This window comes from Ovis canadensis, chromosome 1 (assembly GCF_042477335.2).
Source record: "Ovis canadensis isolate MfBH-ARS-UI-01 breed Bighorn chromosome 1, ARS-UI_OviCan_v2, whole genome shotgun sequence".
Taxonomy (NCBI): Eukaryota; Metazoa; Chordata; class Mammalia; order Artiodactyla; family Bovidae; genus Ovis; species Ovis canadensis.
In genome coordinates, this window is record NC_091245.1 from 187,964,654 (window position 1) to 187,980,719 (window position 16,066).

General features: G+C 36.3%; 1 protein-coding gene across 6 annotated transcripts in view; it reads right to left on the reverse strand.

The window, feature by feature from the left end:
- The window catches only part of GSK3B (glycogen synthase kinase 3 beta), a 215,096-nt gene that overhangs the window by 64,639 nt on the left and 134,391 nt on the right, over positions 1–16,066 (reverse strand). For all 6 annotated transcript variants that reach the window (XM_069554995.1, XM_069554962.1, XM_069554953.1 and 3 more), the window contains exons 4-7: positions 11,076–11,186; positions 7,825–7,955; positions 5,111–5,217; positions 1,718–1,815 (exon numbers count right to left, since the gene is read on the reverse strand). In XM_069554995.1, coding sequence (XP_069411096.1) covers positions 1,718–1,815; positions 5,111–5,217; positions 7,825–7,955; positions 11,076–11,186 — 447 coding nt within the window. The remainder of the gene's footprint in view (positions 1–1,717; positions 1,816–5,110; positions 5,218–7,824; positions 7,956–11,075; positions 11,187–16,066) is intronic.

Consider the following 16,066-nt stretch of genomic DNA (forward strand, 5'->3'; position numbering starts at 1 on the left):
AAAGAAATTCATTCTTCTATCAGTAGACTTGCATTACTCAATTATTACATTAATTTGAATTTCATCAATGAAAAATTTATGAAAATTTGTTTTTGTTTTCTGTTCTGTATCTCAGACATCCTTGACTTCCATTTTTGCCGACAAAGCCTAAAACGTTTTATCTAGCCCTTTACAGAAAGTTTGCCAACTCCTGTATTAGAATACTAATTTGAATAGTAACAAAGAATACAAAGGCTTTTAGGAAACAAGAAAATCAAACTATCTGAACTTAGATCTGAGTGTAGTGTAGGCATCAGAAAGGAAGCAGATCTGCTGAACTAAGCTGAAAGCTTCAATTTGAAACTGAAAGATGAGTTACTGAAAAAAGACGGCAAATACCAGTGATCTCAGGTTCAAATCATAAGAAACTATATGGATAGTAAGGAAGATTCTTGATCACACATGGTGTTTTCAATCACACTTGCACAGAGTGATACCTAGCAAAATCATTTTTTCAAAAATATTTTTGCAAATCAGGTACAAGGATTTTAAAACAACTTAATCACAGTCCAGGGAATAACTAGCAAAAGTTAAAAAGAACCAACAAGGACATACTGTACAATACAGGGAAATTTGTTCAATATGCTGTAATAACCTAAATGGAAAAAGAATTTGAAAAAGAATGGATACATGTATATGTATAACTGAATCACTGTACCCGGAAATCAATGCAACAGTGTTAATCAACCACATGCCAACATAAAATAAAATTTTTTTAATAAAAAAAATAAATACATAAAAACAAAAACTTCTGAGGCTCACTCAGCACAATAAAAACTAAATTCAAGCTGTCCAGATACAGAACAGGCTGCATTCCAAAACAATGCTATGATGCTTGAAGTATTCAAGAAAACACTGAAACACCACCTCCCAGGAATGTAACTAAGTAGGTTCTTTCAATGGATAGAGAATTGGAACTATAAAACTGCTAAGGAGATTTTCAATTTTCCACTTCCATGAAACATTTGGAAAATCAAGACTAAAACCCAATAGAAGGTAGGTGTTGCTTTAGACAAATTAAGCTTATAATCAACCATCTAGTGGTCTAAATATAGAAACACTGCTGCTGCTAAGTCACTTCAGTCGTGTCCGACTCTGTGCGACCCCACAGGTGGCAGCCCACCAGGCTCTCCCGTCTCTGGGATTCTCCAGGCAAGAACACTGGAGTGGGTTGCCATTTCCTTCTCCAATGCATGAAATTGAAAAGTGAAAGTGAAGTCGCTCAGTCATGTCCGACCCCCAGCGACCCCATGGACTGCAGCCTTCCAGGCTCCTCTGTCCATGGGACTCTCCAGGCAAGAGTGGGTGCCATTGCCTTCTCCAAATATAGAAACACTAGATATTTCTAAAGGGGGAGGTTTAAGAACTTATTTAAGATATCAATATTAAAAGCTTTAAAATCTTAGTGCTGGTATTAAGAGATAATATCCAATATCCAAGATAATAATACTTTGCTATGATGTTGTTAACAAAGGTTTTGATAGACCTAATAAATAAAATTATATTAAACCCATATGTAAAAATTCTGCTTCTATCAAGTGGTCTAGTAATACATACTCATTTTTTCATTTTATAAATATTTAAATACTGACTAAATATAAGCATCTCCTATGTGCTCAGCAGAGTATTACGAGCAGAGCACATGATGAACAAAAACAGAAAACAGACAGTTTCTCACCTTGATTATTTCCACCAATTGATCCACACCACTGTCTCCTGGAAATATTGGCTGTCCTAGCAACAGCTCAGCCAACACACAGCCTGCAGACCATACATCTGAAGAGAAAAGAAAATAAGAGCTTATTAATATTATACTTTGTAGTTTACATTGTGTTAAAAACTGTTTGATACATTTTTAAATTTTACTTTGATCAGAGTAAATACCATAAGGAAAAGACGGTATAACCCAAAGCAGAGGGGAAAAGTCATCAAATAATAGATTTTAAGACTGTGTTCAACTTACTAAACAGGAAACAGGGCAATAAGAATATTTTAATAAAGGGTAATATCTTTATTATATGTAATATCTACATTAATTATCCAGTATGAGATGTTCAAGTCTTCAACAACCAAGACAGAGATTATAGTATGAAAGCATAGAGCATGATTATTTACTCATTATACTTGAAAATAAGTTAAAGTAATACAATCTCTGCACATTAGCAGGTGCTTATAGAGAGTAGCAAGAAGGGTTCAATCTCCTATACACAGGAGAGTAAGCCAAATGCACATTTCAGAAAAAGAAAATTTTAATATTTTAAATGGCTAACTTTTGTCTTATAACTGACAGAAAATGTGCTTAAATATATGAATATTTTAAAATGCAAAGACAGAAGAATACATTGCATTTTACAAATTATAAAATATAATTCACTTCTGAGTCAACAAGAAACCTCAATCTTGACAGAAAACTTAAATAAATGAATTTTAATGATTTATAAATAAATTTACAAAAGGAAAAAATAAAGCATATATCCTGGCTTACCCACAACAGTCAGTCCTGGTCTAGATGACTTCCTGATAATAATGAAGAGCATCCCCTTTATCTCTTAAAAGTATTACCAAATGGAAAGATACATTTTATGGGCACTTTATTTAGAGCCCACTACTTAAGAGTTCCTGCCAAAAAAAAAAAGCTAATTTTCTGGATTCCTCGGTTTTATATGAACCAACAAACATGGCTTTAGGGAGATGAACATAAATCGTCGCTGGGCTTTCCATCTATCACTAGGGAGGGAGAAAAATGACTAATGGCATGCGTGACAACAAATAATTTAATCAGTTTAATGCAACAAGATGCACTATCATGAAGAATTGGAAGCTAACACAATAATGTAAATCAGCTATCCTCCAATATAAAAAAAAAAAGAATTGGAAATCCTTGCTCCAATAACTACTTTTTACTGGCCTAGACAAATAATGACACAAAATTCATTTAAGAAATTTAAGTTGATTTTGCCCAGCAACTCTTTTAACATCATTGTTAAAAAATATTTCTAAAATGTATTTGTATTAGTACACTTTTAAATATCTTTTTGTTTATTTACAAATCTTTCAGAGTCTTAAGAAGCAAGTATCCTAAATCTAAACAGGGAGGCCAAATCTTGGCTTGAGAGGGTTCAATGGCCCCAGCTGCGTCAGGAGACTATGGGGAATCCTAAATTTAGCAAGTCAGAATCTGGTTTTAGGAGATTTACTTTACTTTAGACAAGTAAATGTGAAGGTGACTGCTGGAAAGCAGGTACTCATCCAAAAAATGGATTCCTAATAGAGAAAACACACTACACTGGCCCTTCTTCTGTGAGAAGATTCCCAAAGAACTGCTAAGCACATGGACATTTACAGAAGTAATAAACTCTTAAGAGGGTCAAAGGTTTATATAAACATGCCTTAATACGTCAGATGATACTGTCATGACTTTTTAGAAAGAAGCAAACCACATTTATTTTAGGTGAGGTTGGCAAAACTCACCCCAGTATGAATCTCATTCCTGGTATGCAGATGATTAATTTCATATATGCGAATAAAACATAAAGCATCTAGAAAATCCAAAGACTGTCCAAAGATAAAGGGCTGAAATTTGCTCTTTGGGAAGAGTCAAGTTAATAAATACCACAAAAAGAACACCACTTTTTCTACAGTACTTTCACTAACATTTTATTTAATCCTCACGGCCACTCAGAAAGGTAAGCAAAACTGTTACTAATCTCTTTTACAGTTTAGCTAAGTAGTAATAAACCTGGAATTCAAATTCAGGTCTCCTCTTAACCAAAATATCCCTTTCACTATTTCTCATTTGTTCCTGAACAGAATAGGCCATATAACATAGCCATGATGAAACTCTAAGCATTATAAACAACACACACTCTCTCTCTCTCTCTCATATTCTCTATCCAGGGGAGCGGGACACACAAATACTCACTCACTCTATTATACTCTCTATCCAGTGCAGCAGGTCTCAAAGTATGATCTGCAGAGCCCTGAACCTCCTGGACTTTTTCAGAGCTACTGAGGGCAAAGTTATTTTCATAAGAATACTCAGATGTTATATCTTTTTCACTATGCTGACATTTGCACTGATGGTGCAAAAGAAATGGTGGGTAAAACTGCTGCCTCTTGGCACAAATCAAATTGTTCCTTGGCATTTAGCCCTTTGGCAAAAAAAAAAAAAAAAAGGTAATATTAGTAATATATATTTCTGTGTAGAGGTCTTTGTTCATATTAGAGAATTTTAACTTGTATAAAAGACAAATGGTCCAAGTTTTGATTTTTCCTTGACTTTCTGTTATTATGGGTTTTTTAAAAAATTTTTTGTTTGGTCTTTGTATGCTTTGTTTGTTTTTAGACTAAGGAATTCTCTTCAAAAACAACATATAACAATAAGGTAAACTACCTGCATGCCTAAGATTGTTCCTTTCTTAGCTTCTTATTCACATCCAACTGTTCACACTCTGTATGTTCACTCCTACTAGTGGGCTAAAATGAGGTAGAAGAGGTGATCAACAAAGAATGAAGCAAACTGTCTCTATTCAATGCCTTCTATCCTTAAAGATCTTTTGTGACAACTGCTGCAGAATCTGAATTTATTCAAACCACTAATGAAAAAATTAGTGAATTTTTCAAAGCTGACTTAAAATTAAATAATCAATTGAGTCAGCACAGTATGAGTGTCAGTAATATCATAATCCTATCACTTTAATCATAAACTTAATGGATGAAAATTCTCCAACTGGTGATCAAGCTCAGAGAGAACTATTTCAGGGGAATTTTTTAAGTGAAGAAAAGGTATACTTAGAATTTATTTAAAATTTTAAGTTTAAAATAACTGTAATCTTAAATCATACAATCACAGAAGAGTAGCTTTATTATTCTCTCATAATCCAAGAAACCTAAAAGTAGAATAGTAAATATATTTTAAATTCTGTATATTTTTACAGAATAAATCTTCAGGAAGAAACATATTTCAGGGCATATTTATCTTTATATTTAAGTATAGATTGGTACTACTAAATTACTAAAAACAAGATATAATGCATAATTATAAGCTATTATATTCAGATACAGTACTTACCTATACTAGAGGTATAATCAGTGGCTCCAAAGATCAACTCTGGTGCCCTATAGTACCGAGAACAGATATACGAAACATTGGGTTCTCCACGGACCAGCTGCTTTGCACTAATAAAAAAAAAATCAAAAGCAGAAATTCCTTAAATTAAATCTAAACCATTAAAGAATCTTAACTGCTATCATTTGCAATACAATATTTAATCTAAGAGTCTCATAATTCTAATCATGCAATATATAAGAAAAGAAAATATGAGCCATAACTCTCTTATAACAAAAGAAACATAATTTTAACATATCACTCCGAAAAAAGAATAGGAACTTTTAAAGAATGCATTTGTCAACTATCACTTGAAGAAAGAGTTTAAAAAAAGTTTAAAAATGATAAATGTTGAATTTCTTCTGCTATTTTCCCCTGAATTTCACTCTAAAATACAAAGAAGGAAGGTCAGAAATATAAGAGGTACCTTCCCTCACCAAAAAGCACTATAATTGATTATAAGAATGAATATTGCTTACCCAATATGTTTTTTAAATGGGTAAGAAATTGGCCACTATTAAAATTTGACTTCTGATTCACAGCGAGTATCCCATGGCTTGCAGACCCAACCTACTTTATTTTTTCCACCATTTGGTCAATTTATTAGCTGTCTTAACATCTGCTATCCAATAAAAAAGATAGGTCCTTTCCTGTAGGGCAGAGATAATTCACAGCCTATGAATTCTAATTCCATTGTTGTAAATTATTAACAAATCACATATTCTCTAATTCAACGTTCCTTTCCAAATATTTTGTGGCATGTATTTTAAATATTAAATTAAAATTAGTTTCTTTTGAAATGTCTCAAAATAACTTAAAGATACACTGAAATAAACTGCTATAGAAGCTAATCATTTTGACATACAATAACAGGGAAGATAAATACAGCAAATAAATACAAACAACAAAATTAAAATAGTAAAAAATAAAGTAACAAAACAAGTAAAAAAAAATCTTTTTAGGTAAAGGTACACGAAAATCAGAGTAGAGGCAGATGAAAATAGTCACAAAGGTTTCAGTTTGGGCGTTCTTTTCTTCCATTTATTTCTGTTCACTGATAACGCTGACCATAACCTGATCTTTCTTCATCACAAGTTTTGAAGGTGGGAGACAGTTTATCCACATACAGCAACCACTTCATAAATTAATAAATACTAATCCCTGTTTTAGGCTGTATGAAAATTAAGACACTTTCATAGCATAACTGATAAAAGTTTCTACCTTATAAAGGATTTATTAAATTAACAAGACAGATTCCAATTACATTGTCAGAAAATTCACTATAAGATAAAGGTAATATTAGAAATACCACAGCCTACAGATTTTTTTCACTACTTGATGAAGCTGCCTTCAAAGTGTGTCCCAAACTCTACTTGCTCAAATCAGACGTTAACAACAAAACAGTAGCTCTGTTATCAGAGCCATTAAAAGTGAACTCTTCTTACCACAGAAATGAAATCCCTATTCCAAACATATTAAAACAAAGTGATGTCTATGTCCCAATAAAAATCCCATAGCAACAGTGTTCTAAAACTATGGTGAGAACAGAAACTCCACTAACTTGGTATCTCAAAAGCATTTTTACAGTGCACACAAGTCACTCTCAAGCAGGGGAAAGACATCCCATAACAATAAAATTCATCTGATTCGGGCGTTTTATCCTACAGATGCTCGTTTCAAGCACCAAATAAAGAGTTTTTGATTTAAAATCCTTTACCCATTTCTTACAGTCGAAGGAACAGTTAAGAGCCCTGCAAAATGAGTTGGATCCTGTGATAGATGTCTGAAATTAGAAAACTGTGAAAAGGAGATGATCTAAAAGGACACTTTTGTGAGACTAAGAATTAACTCATGACAAAACAGATGTGTATTTTTTTTAAAGACTTTTCCCCAAGAGACAACCTGTGGAAAATATATACTGTAATAAAACCAAAATTTAATCTGTGGGTTGACATAAAAAGCATTACAAAGAAGGAATACCAATATTAGCAGGTGTGGGTCAACATTTATAAGCAGCTGAGATAGAAAGCAAGAATTTGTGAGGATAAAAAACTGGTGAGAATTCAAGGCATATGATGTCTTGGGGATTACAAGAAGAGAGAGTGCTAAAGGTAATTACACTAGAGAGGAAGTGAAAGTTTAACTGCCTGAGTTACATGTGGATACAGGCTTGATTTCATGTTGAAAAGTCAGATCAGAGAGGCACAAAATGCTCAATACTATAAAGATGAAAAAGATTAATTCTTATTACACTGTATATTTTACCAAGCAATACATTTAAGAAGACAGAAAGAAAACTGTAACCTGCAATAAAGAAGAGAAAAATAAACTAAATTGTAGAGGAAAAGGAAGAACACACAGCTACTAAGCCTTTTACCTAATCTCTAAATTGAGGTTAACTCAATAGAGAGTAAGGTATAATAATATTTTTTAAAAAATTAGTTCTTACAGAAAAAGGAATATATACACATGATAAATGGGAACAATTTCTAGGAGTTAAATTGCTGGGTGAAAGACTATATACATGTATAATTCTGAGAGAATTTACCAAAACTATCCTCACAAGAACTGAACTAGTTGATACTCCCTAAGTAAGTATAACAAAAGGTAACTGAAAGAACAGATAGGGTAGAAGGGTGGGGTTGAAGATTACAGAAAGGAAAAGAGAGCTAGTTTACCTTCCAAAGTCACAGAGTTTCAAGACAGCTGTATCAGGATCCAACAAGAGGTTCTGTGGTTTAATATCCCGATGGCAGATTCCAAAGGAATGGATATAGGCTAAACTTCGGAACAGCTGATACATATACAACTGGAATAGAGAGTAAACATTAAATGAATATTTATTTTCTATCCCAAACAACTCAGAATCCTTAAGCAGGAAACAAAGTATTCCAGAAAAGAATAAGTGAAATGCTGGGGATTGTTAGCACTCACTCTTTCTTTAACAAGCTTCATGGCATTTCTCTATCAACTAGCTAATTATAGTTTAGTTACCCAATGTTATATTTGTAACATTTATATAAAACATCTTCTAACAAGTTAAAAAAGGACATTTTACAATTTGCTTTCATAATTTTTTATTTTACTAACCACAAGACTGTTTTTTTCCCCCTAAGCACAAATTTAAAAACTCACAGGGATATTTCAAATCATATGACTACTAAGTAACAATTAGATCATAAGCTAGTCTTCTGTTTTGTTTTGTTTTCCAATTTATCATCCTTTGTCAGGCCCAGAGGTTATTGACACAGAGGTCTGGGAAAATTCATAAGTGAACTGAGAAAATTTATAATCAATGATCTATTAAAGACATCAGTAAATCTATTAAGAGCATCACCACTCTTCTGCTAATATCCTTCAGAATTAGGTAGACTTCAAAATGCCATTTAAAAGCATATCTGAGATGACAACTGACATCAGTCAAAAAAAAAGTCAATTTTATTACAAAACAAGATACACCGAAAAACTGGGTCTGTGTAAAAGAAAGAATTAAGACTCTTGACTGGTGAAAAGGGGGTTTTTGTGTAAAGCATGTGAGTGTCTCTTAAACTTTCTATTTGTTTCAAGGTCAGTGTTTTGATTCACTTATAAATTTTTCTGACTACTCACCTTCTGACTTCTAACCCAAAGTTATATACCATGAAAAGAACTTTGACATGATTCAAATCAAAGATACCAGTGTCTTGGTGAAAAATAACAAAAGACAGTTAAAGGTAAGATAAAGCACTGAAATAAGGTATCATCTATAAATGAAATGTTCTGACTTCTACTAAAATATATCTCATCACCAATTAACATGAAATACTTAGGACAGAGGAACATACTAACAATACTATAGTAATCTCATCAGAAAAATCCATTTTATTATTATAAAGCTTAAACTGTAACTACTAAGTGAATCTTTTGATACTCAAAACATTTACAGTCAATGCCATATAATTTTCTAGAGTTATTTGTATAAAAGGTAAAATGCAAAAAATTGTACTTAAGATATCTGAACTTTTAAACTTAGTGAAAGTCACTCAGTCGTGTCCGACTCTTTACAGTCCACAGAATTCTCCAGGCCAGAATACTGGAGTGGCTAGGCTTTCCCTTCTCCAGGGTTTAAACTTAAACTCCTAGTTAATTTTCACAATGTCATAGTTAAACAAATAATAATCTGTTTCTAATAATCTACTACAACTTCATAATTCAGTTCAGTTCAGTCGCTCAGTTGTGTCTGACTGTTTGCGACCCCATGGACTGCAGCACGCCAGGTCTCCCTGTCCATCACCACTCCTGCAGTTCACTCAAACTCATGTCCACTGAATCAGTGATGCCATCCAGCCATCTCATCCTCTGCTGTCCGCTTCTCTGTCCCCTCCAACCATCTCATCCTCTGTTGTCCGCTTCTCTGTCCCCTTCTCCTCCTGCCTTCAATCATTCCCAGCATCAGGGACTTTTCAAATGAGTCAGCTCTTCGCATCAGATGGCCAAAGTATTGGAGTTTTAGCTTCAACATCAGTCCTTCCAATGAATATTCAGGACTGATTTCCTTTAGGATGGACTGGTTGGATTTCCTTGCAGTCCAAGGGACTCTCAAGAGTCTTCTCCAGTACCACAGTTCAAAAGCATCAATTCTTCAGCGCTCAGCTTTCTTTATAGTTCAACTCTCACATCCACTCATGACTACTGGAAAAACCATAGCCTTAACTAGAGAGACCTTTGTTGGCAAAGTAATGGCTCTGCTTTTAATATGCTGTCTAAGTTGGGGATAACTTTTCTCCCAAGGAGTAAGCATCTTTTAATTTCATGGTCGCAGTCACGATCTGCAGTGATTTTGGAGGCCCCAAAATAAAGTCTGTCACTGTTTCCACTGTGTCCCCATCTATTTGCCATGAAGTGATGGGACTGGATGCCATGATCTTAGTTTTCTGAATGTTGAGCTTTAAGCCAACTTTTTCACTCTCTTCTTTCACTTTCATCAACTAAAGAGGCTCTTTAGTTTTTCACTTTCTGCCATAAGGGTGGTGTCATCTGCATATCTGAGGGTATTGATATTTCTCCCTGCAATCTTGATTTCAGCTTGTACTTCATCCAGCCCAGCAATTTGCATTATCTATTTGGCATATAAATTATATATATATTGATATTTCTCCCAGCAACAACTTCATAATTATGCTGGATCAATTACCAGCCACTCTTAACATGGGTTGTAGGCTTCCCAGGTGGTTCAGTGGTAAAAGAATCCGCCTGCCAATGCAGGAGACCCGGAGACATAGGTTTGATCCCTGGGATGGGAAGTTCCCCAAGAGGAGGAAATGGCAACCCACTCCACTATTCTTGCCTGAAAAATTCCATGGACAGAGCAGCCTGGCAGGCTACAGTCCATGGGATCACAAAGAGTTGGACATAACTAACCATAAGCACTATTAACATGAGTTACAGCAAAGAAATAAGATTAATATTGTTATCAGGTCCCCCAAATTAAATAACACCTCAACAAAGTCTCTGCATATTTAAAATCACCAAAAGTTTAAACTTTAGCTAAAGACACACTAATCTATAAATGGCAATAAAACACTGAATTTATTAATGTTTATAACCATATTTTTATAATTTTATATGATATGCTTGCTCTGCACAATAAGGGATTTAAGAAATTAAATAAAAAGGTACTATGGGTATCTAAATTAAAATCCATAATTATCTGTGAAAAAATTCATTTCTCAGAAAGATTACAAGTATTTTTAGTACCTGGGTCATGAAAGTTTAAAAGGTAAAAGCTTCACACTTAAACTGTAAACAATTATAATGAAACTCTAGAAATACCTACTTTGCAGCTTTCTCCCCTCAGTATGATGCAATAATATAGTTAAAACACACCCAGCACTCTCCTCTGCTCATAATAAATACCTCTAAAATGGGAAACTGCTCCATTTTTACATACCTTGACATAGATCACAGGGAGCGTCTGTTTGGCTCGACTATAGTGTCTGGCAACTCTGTAGACTGTTTCCGGAACGTAGTCCAGCACCAGATTAAGATAGACCTCATCTTTCTGAAAGAGTTTATTAAAAACAAACCAAAGAAACAAAATTAGGAACTAGTCTTTAAATATTCAAATTAGAGTAAATTCTCTACACATTCACTTATTTGGATTTTTAAAGCAAAGATTTATGTGGTCAATTTTAATTATAAAAAATAAATTCAGAATATAACCATAATAGCAAAAACAAATCTACTACATTTTTTTAAACTAACAATTTCATGGCAAAAACACAGTCATTTCAATACTGGTACAATTTCTAATCACATTTAAACTATTATTTTGGTTATACGATTTTAGAAGGTATCATCTGTCATAAAATTTAGTATTTTCTAGTTTGAGAATCATGGCCCTCACCTCATCCTATCAGGAAAGGTGTCACGGTAGGAGAGCAAGCACAGACCGGGGATCTAAGAGATGTGCACTGCTGCCCTCACTCTGCTGACTGACGCATCAGTGCAGTGCAGTCCAGTCGCTCAGTTGCATCCACTCTTTGCGACCCCATGAATCGCAGCACGCCAGGCCTCCCTGTCCATCACTATCTCCCGGAGTCCACTCAGACTCACGTCCATCGAGTCCATGATGCCATCTAGCCATCTCATCCTCTGTCGTCCCCTTCTCCTCCTGCCCCCAATCCCTCCCAGCATCAGGGTCTTTTCCAATGAGTCAACTCTTCGCATGAGGTGGCCAAAGTACTGATGCATGCAAGGCATTTAATCTGTATATGCTTCCATTTCTTCAACTACAACATGAAAAGCGGGACTTCAAAATTTCTTTACCCTTACAAAAAGATTTTATAGTTATCTGTAGCCTGTAATTAGTAAAATAACCACTTGTATTCTACAATTAACTGAACAAAAAGTAAAGAATAACTTATAAGGCACTGAGTTACCATACTCACAAGAATACTACAAGTCTTAATGTTTAAACATCCATTCACAGCAGCATAAAGACACCAACCCAAGAGCAGGGGAAAGAAAGAAGGGAATTCCAACTAAGCACCAAGGAGGAAAGAAGAACAGAGTGCTACCTTCACCATGTTCATGTGAATATCAGATAAGAAAACTGAAGCAGAACACAAAGCTGAGAATCCCTGTGTTCAAGTCTAGAACTGGTTACTGAGTGGGTAAATCTGGAGGCAAAACTTCACAATCGTCCCAGTTTGAAGTCATCTTATCTAACAAACTAAATTGGAGAATTTCAATTTTCAGCATTTATTATGGCAGCAGTCACTGCAGAGGAAGTAAGGAAGTAAGTTCAGTTCAGTTCAGTTGCTCAGTCCTATCTGACTCTTTGCAACACCATGAATCACAGCACGCCAGGCCTCCCTGTCCATCACCAACTCCCGGAGTTCACTCACACTCAGGTCCATCAAGTCAGTGATGCCATCCAGCCATCTCATCCTCTGTCGTCCCCTTCTCCTCCTGCCCCCAATCCCGCCCAGCATCAGAGTCTTTTCCAATGAGTCAACTCTTCCCATGAGGTGGCCAAAGTACTGGAGTTTCAGCTTTAGCATCATTCCTTCCAAAGAACACCCAGGGCTGATCTCCTTCAGAATGGACTGGTTGGATCTCCTTGCAGTCCAAAGGACTCTCAAGAGTCTTCTCCAACACCACAGCTCAAAAGCATCAATTCTTCGGCGCTCAGCCTTCTTCACAGTCCAACTCTCACATCCATACATGACCACAGGAAAAACCATAGCCTTGACTAGATGGACCTTAGTCAGCAAAGTAATGTCTCTGCTTTTGAATATGCTATCTAGGTTGGTCGTAACTTTTCTCCCAAGGAGTAAGCGTCTTTTAATTTCATGGCTGTAGTCACCATCTGCAGTGATTTTGAAGCCCCCCAAAATAAAGTCTGACACTGTTTCTACTGTTTCCCCATCTATTTTCCATGAAGTGATGGGACCGGATGCCACGATCTTCGTCTTCTGAATGTTGAGCTTTAAGCCAACTTTTTCACTCTCCTCTTTCACTTTCATCAAGAGGCTTTTTAGTTCCTCTTCACTTTCTGCCATAAGGGTGGTGTCATCTGCATATCAGAGGTTATTGATGTGTCTCCCGGAAAACTTGATTCCAGCTTGTGTTTCTTCCAGCCCAGAGTTTCTCATGACGTACACTGCATATAACTTAAATAAGCAGAGTGACAACATACAGCCTTGAGGTACTCCTTTTCCTATTTGGAACCAGTCTGTTTTTCCATGTCCAGTTCTAATTGTTGCTTCCTGAGCAGCATAAAGATTTCTCAAGAGGTAGGTCAGGTGGTGTAGTATTCCCATCTTTTTCAGACTTTTCCAGTACCCAGCTGTTGATGTGACTGGTGATAGAAGCAAGGAAGTAGGGTACAGGTAAAAGACATATCATCTAAAGTCAGTATGAAAGGGCATTTCAGTTCAGTTCAGTCGCTCAGTTTTGTCCGACTCTTTGCATCCTCATGAACTGCAAGCACGCCAGGCCTCCCTGTCCATCACCAACACCCGGAGTTCATCCAAACCCATGTCCATCGAGTTGGTCATGCCATCTAACCATCTCATCCTCTGTCATCCCCTTCTCCTACCCTCAATCTTTCCCAGCATCAGGGTCCTTTCCAATGAGTAAGTTTTTCGCATCAGATGGCCAAAGTATTGGAGTTTCAGCCTCAACATCAGTCTTTCCAATGAACACCCAGGACTGATCTCCTTTAGGATGGACTGGTTGGATCTCCTTGCAGTCCAAGGGACTTTCAAGAGTCTTCTCCAGCACCACAGTCCAAATGCATCAATTCTTCGGCTCTCAGCTTTCTTCACAGTCCAACTCTCACAGCCATACATGACCACTGGAAAAACCATAGCCTTGACTAGACGGACCTTTGTTGGCAAAGTAACGTCTCTGCTTTTTAATATGCTATCTGCTGCTACTGCTAAGTTGCTTCAGTCGTGTCCAACTCTGTGCAACCCCACAGACAGCAGTCCAACAGGCTCCCCCATCCCTGGGATTCTCCAGGCAAAGAACACTGGAGTGGGTTGCTATTTCCTTCTCCAAATATGCTATCTAGGTTGGTCATAACTTTCCTTCTAAGGAGTAAGCATCTTTTAATTTCATGGCTGCAATCACCATCTGCAGTGATTTTGGAGCCCCAAACATAAAGTCTGCCGCTGTCTCCACTATTTCCCCATCTAACTGCCATGAAGTGATGGAACCAGATGCCATGATCTTCGTTTTCTGAATGTTGAGCTTTAAGCCAACATTTTCACTCTCCTCTTTCACCTTCATCAAGAGGCTCTTTAGTTCCTCTTTTCTTTCTGCCATAAGGGTGGTGTCATCAAGACAGAAAACTACATTCAAGATGTGTGCATCAAAGAACACAGCAGATGTCAGCAAACAGTTATTAAGACAGGATGCCATTGACGCTACTACCTTTACACTTTTCCCCAGTCTTTCATGGTCTCCTCTCCTTCCTCCATACCTAGCTTAAATTCCCCGATCCAGAATTACCCTCACTTTCTAACAAGGGATTTGGTAAAGAACAGCAAAGCCCTGCTCCCTGTTTTTATAACTCTTTTTTCATCCTCACCCTCAGTTTGTAACCTTGCTTGCACCACTACATGTACCCATTTTCCAGCTTCTGTCCCTATATACTTTTCTTCACTACTCTAAGTAGAGATATGCTGACCAAGCCCCTTTCTAAGCCAAACTCTACTGCATGTAAACAAACTACTCTGCTCTTCCTACTCATACTCATGGCTTTAGTAATTTTTTTTTCTGTTGATTATTTTCTTTTTCTGAGAGCATTATGTGCTATTATTTCGATAAAACAAACAAACAAACTCTAATCACCCTGATAACCACCATCCTATTTTCTGGCACCTTTTAACAGCAAAATTCTTCAGAAAAGGGGTCTAAATTGACTTCCTCCAATACCTTGTTCTTCTCCTTCTCTATAAAACTTACTCCAGTAGAATTTCACCACCACTATTCCCTCAGAATTATTCATTAAGGTCAATAATCTCCTTGTTGCTGTATTCAATGCCAATTTTCAGACATCATCTTTCCCCTCTCTTATACCTGACTTAGCAATGATCTGAAATAATCAATCATGTTCCCTTCTTTGAAATACTTGCTTCAGTTGGATTTTAGGACACTACGCTCTTTTGGCTTTCGTCCTATCTTAAGGACAGTTCTCTGGCTCTCTATTTCTTCTATGCTTTATCTCTTAAGGAACAGAAGATTCTAAGGCTCAGTCCTCAGATCTCTGTTCTCTGTGTAAGCCCACTCATCCAGTCTAATGGCTCGGTATTACTAAACACTGATGACTTCCAAATTCATATGTATCCTGGATCTCTGCCTTTAAGGATATACTCTCCAGGCTAGTATATCCAATATGCACTTGACACTGTTCAGGCGAAAAAGCTTAGAATCATCATTTCTTCTCCACTCTCTTTCTCCCAAACATATACATACATTCCCATATCAAAAGAGTCTAATAGTTCCATCTGTAAAATTTATCCAGGATCCAGCCACTACTTACCATCTTCACTGCTCCAACCCTGGTCTGAGCTACTCTGAACTCTCACCTGGATTACTGCAATATCCTCCTAAACAGTCTCCCTGCTTCCAACTCCAGTCCTTTACAATCCAACATCAATAAAATATAAAGTAGCTTGTATCTCTTCTACTCCACTTCATTAAGATTTATTCTTACAGATAAATGGTCTACAAACTCCTACACATACACTTCCTTACTTCCCTCTGCTCACTCCTCTCTGGAGACAAGAGCGTCCTGCTGTTTGTTGAACACATTTGGCAGGCTCTGGCATTCAGGGACTCTGAACTGATCAGTCTTTCAGTCTGGAATGTTATTCCCCAGATATACACACAGCTCACTCTATTCAACTCCTTCAAATTTTTGCTCTA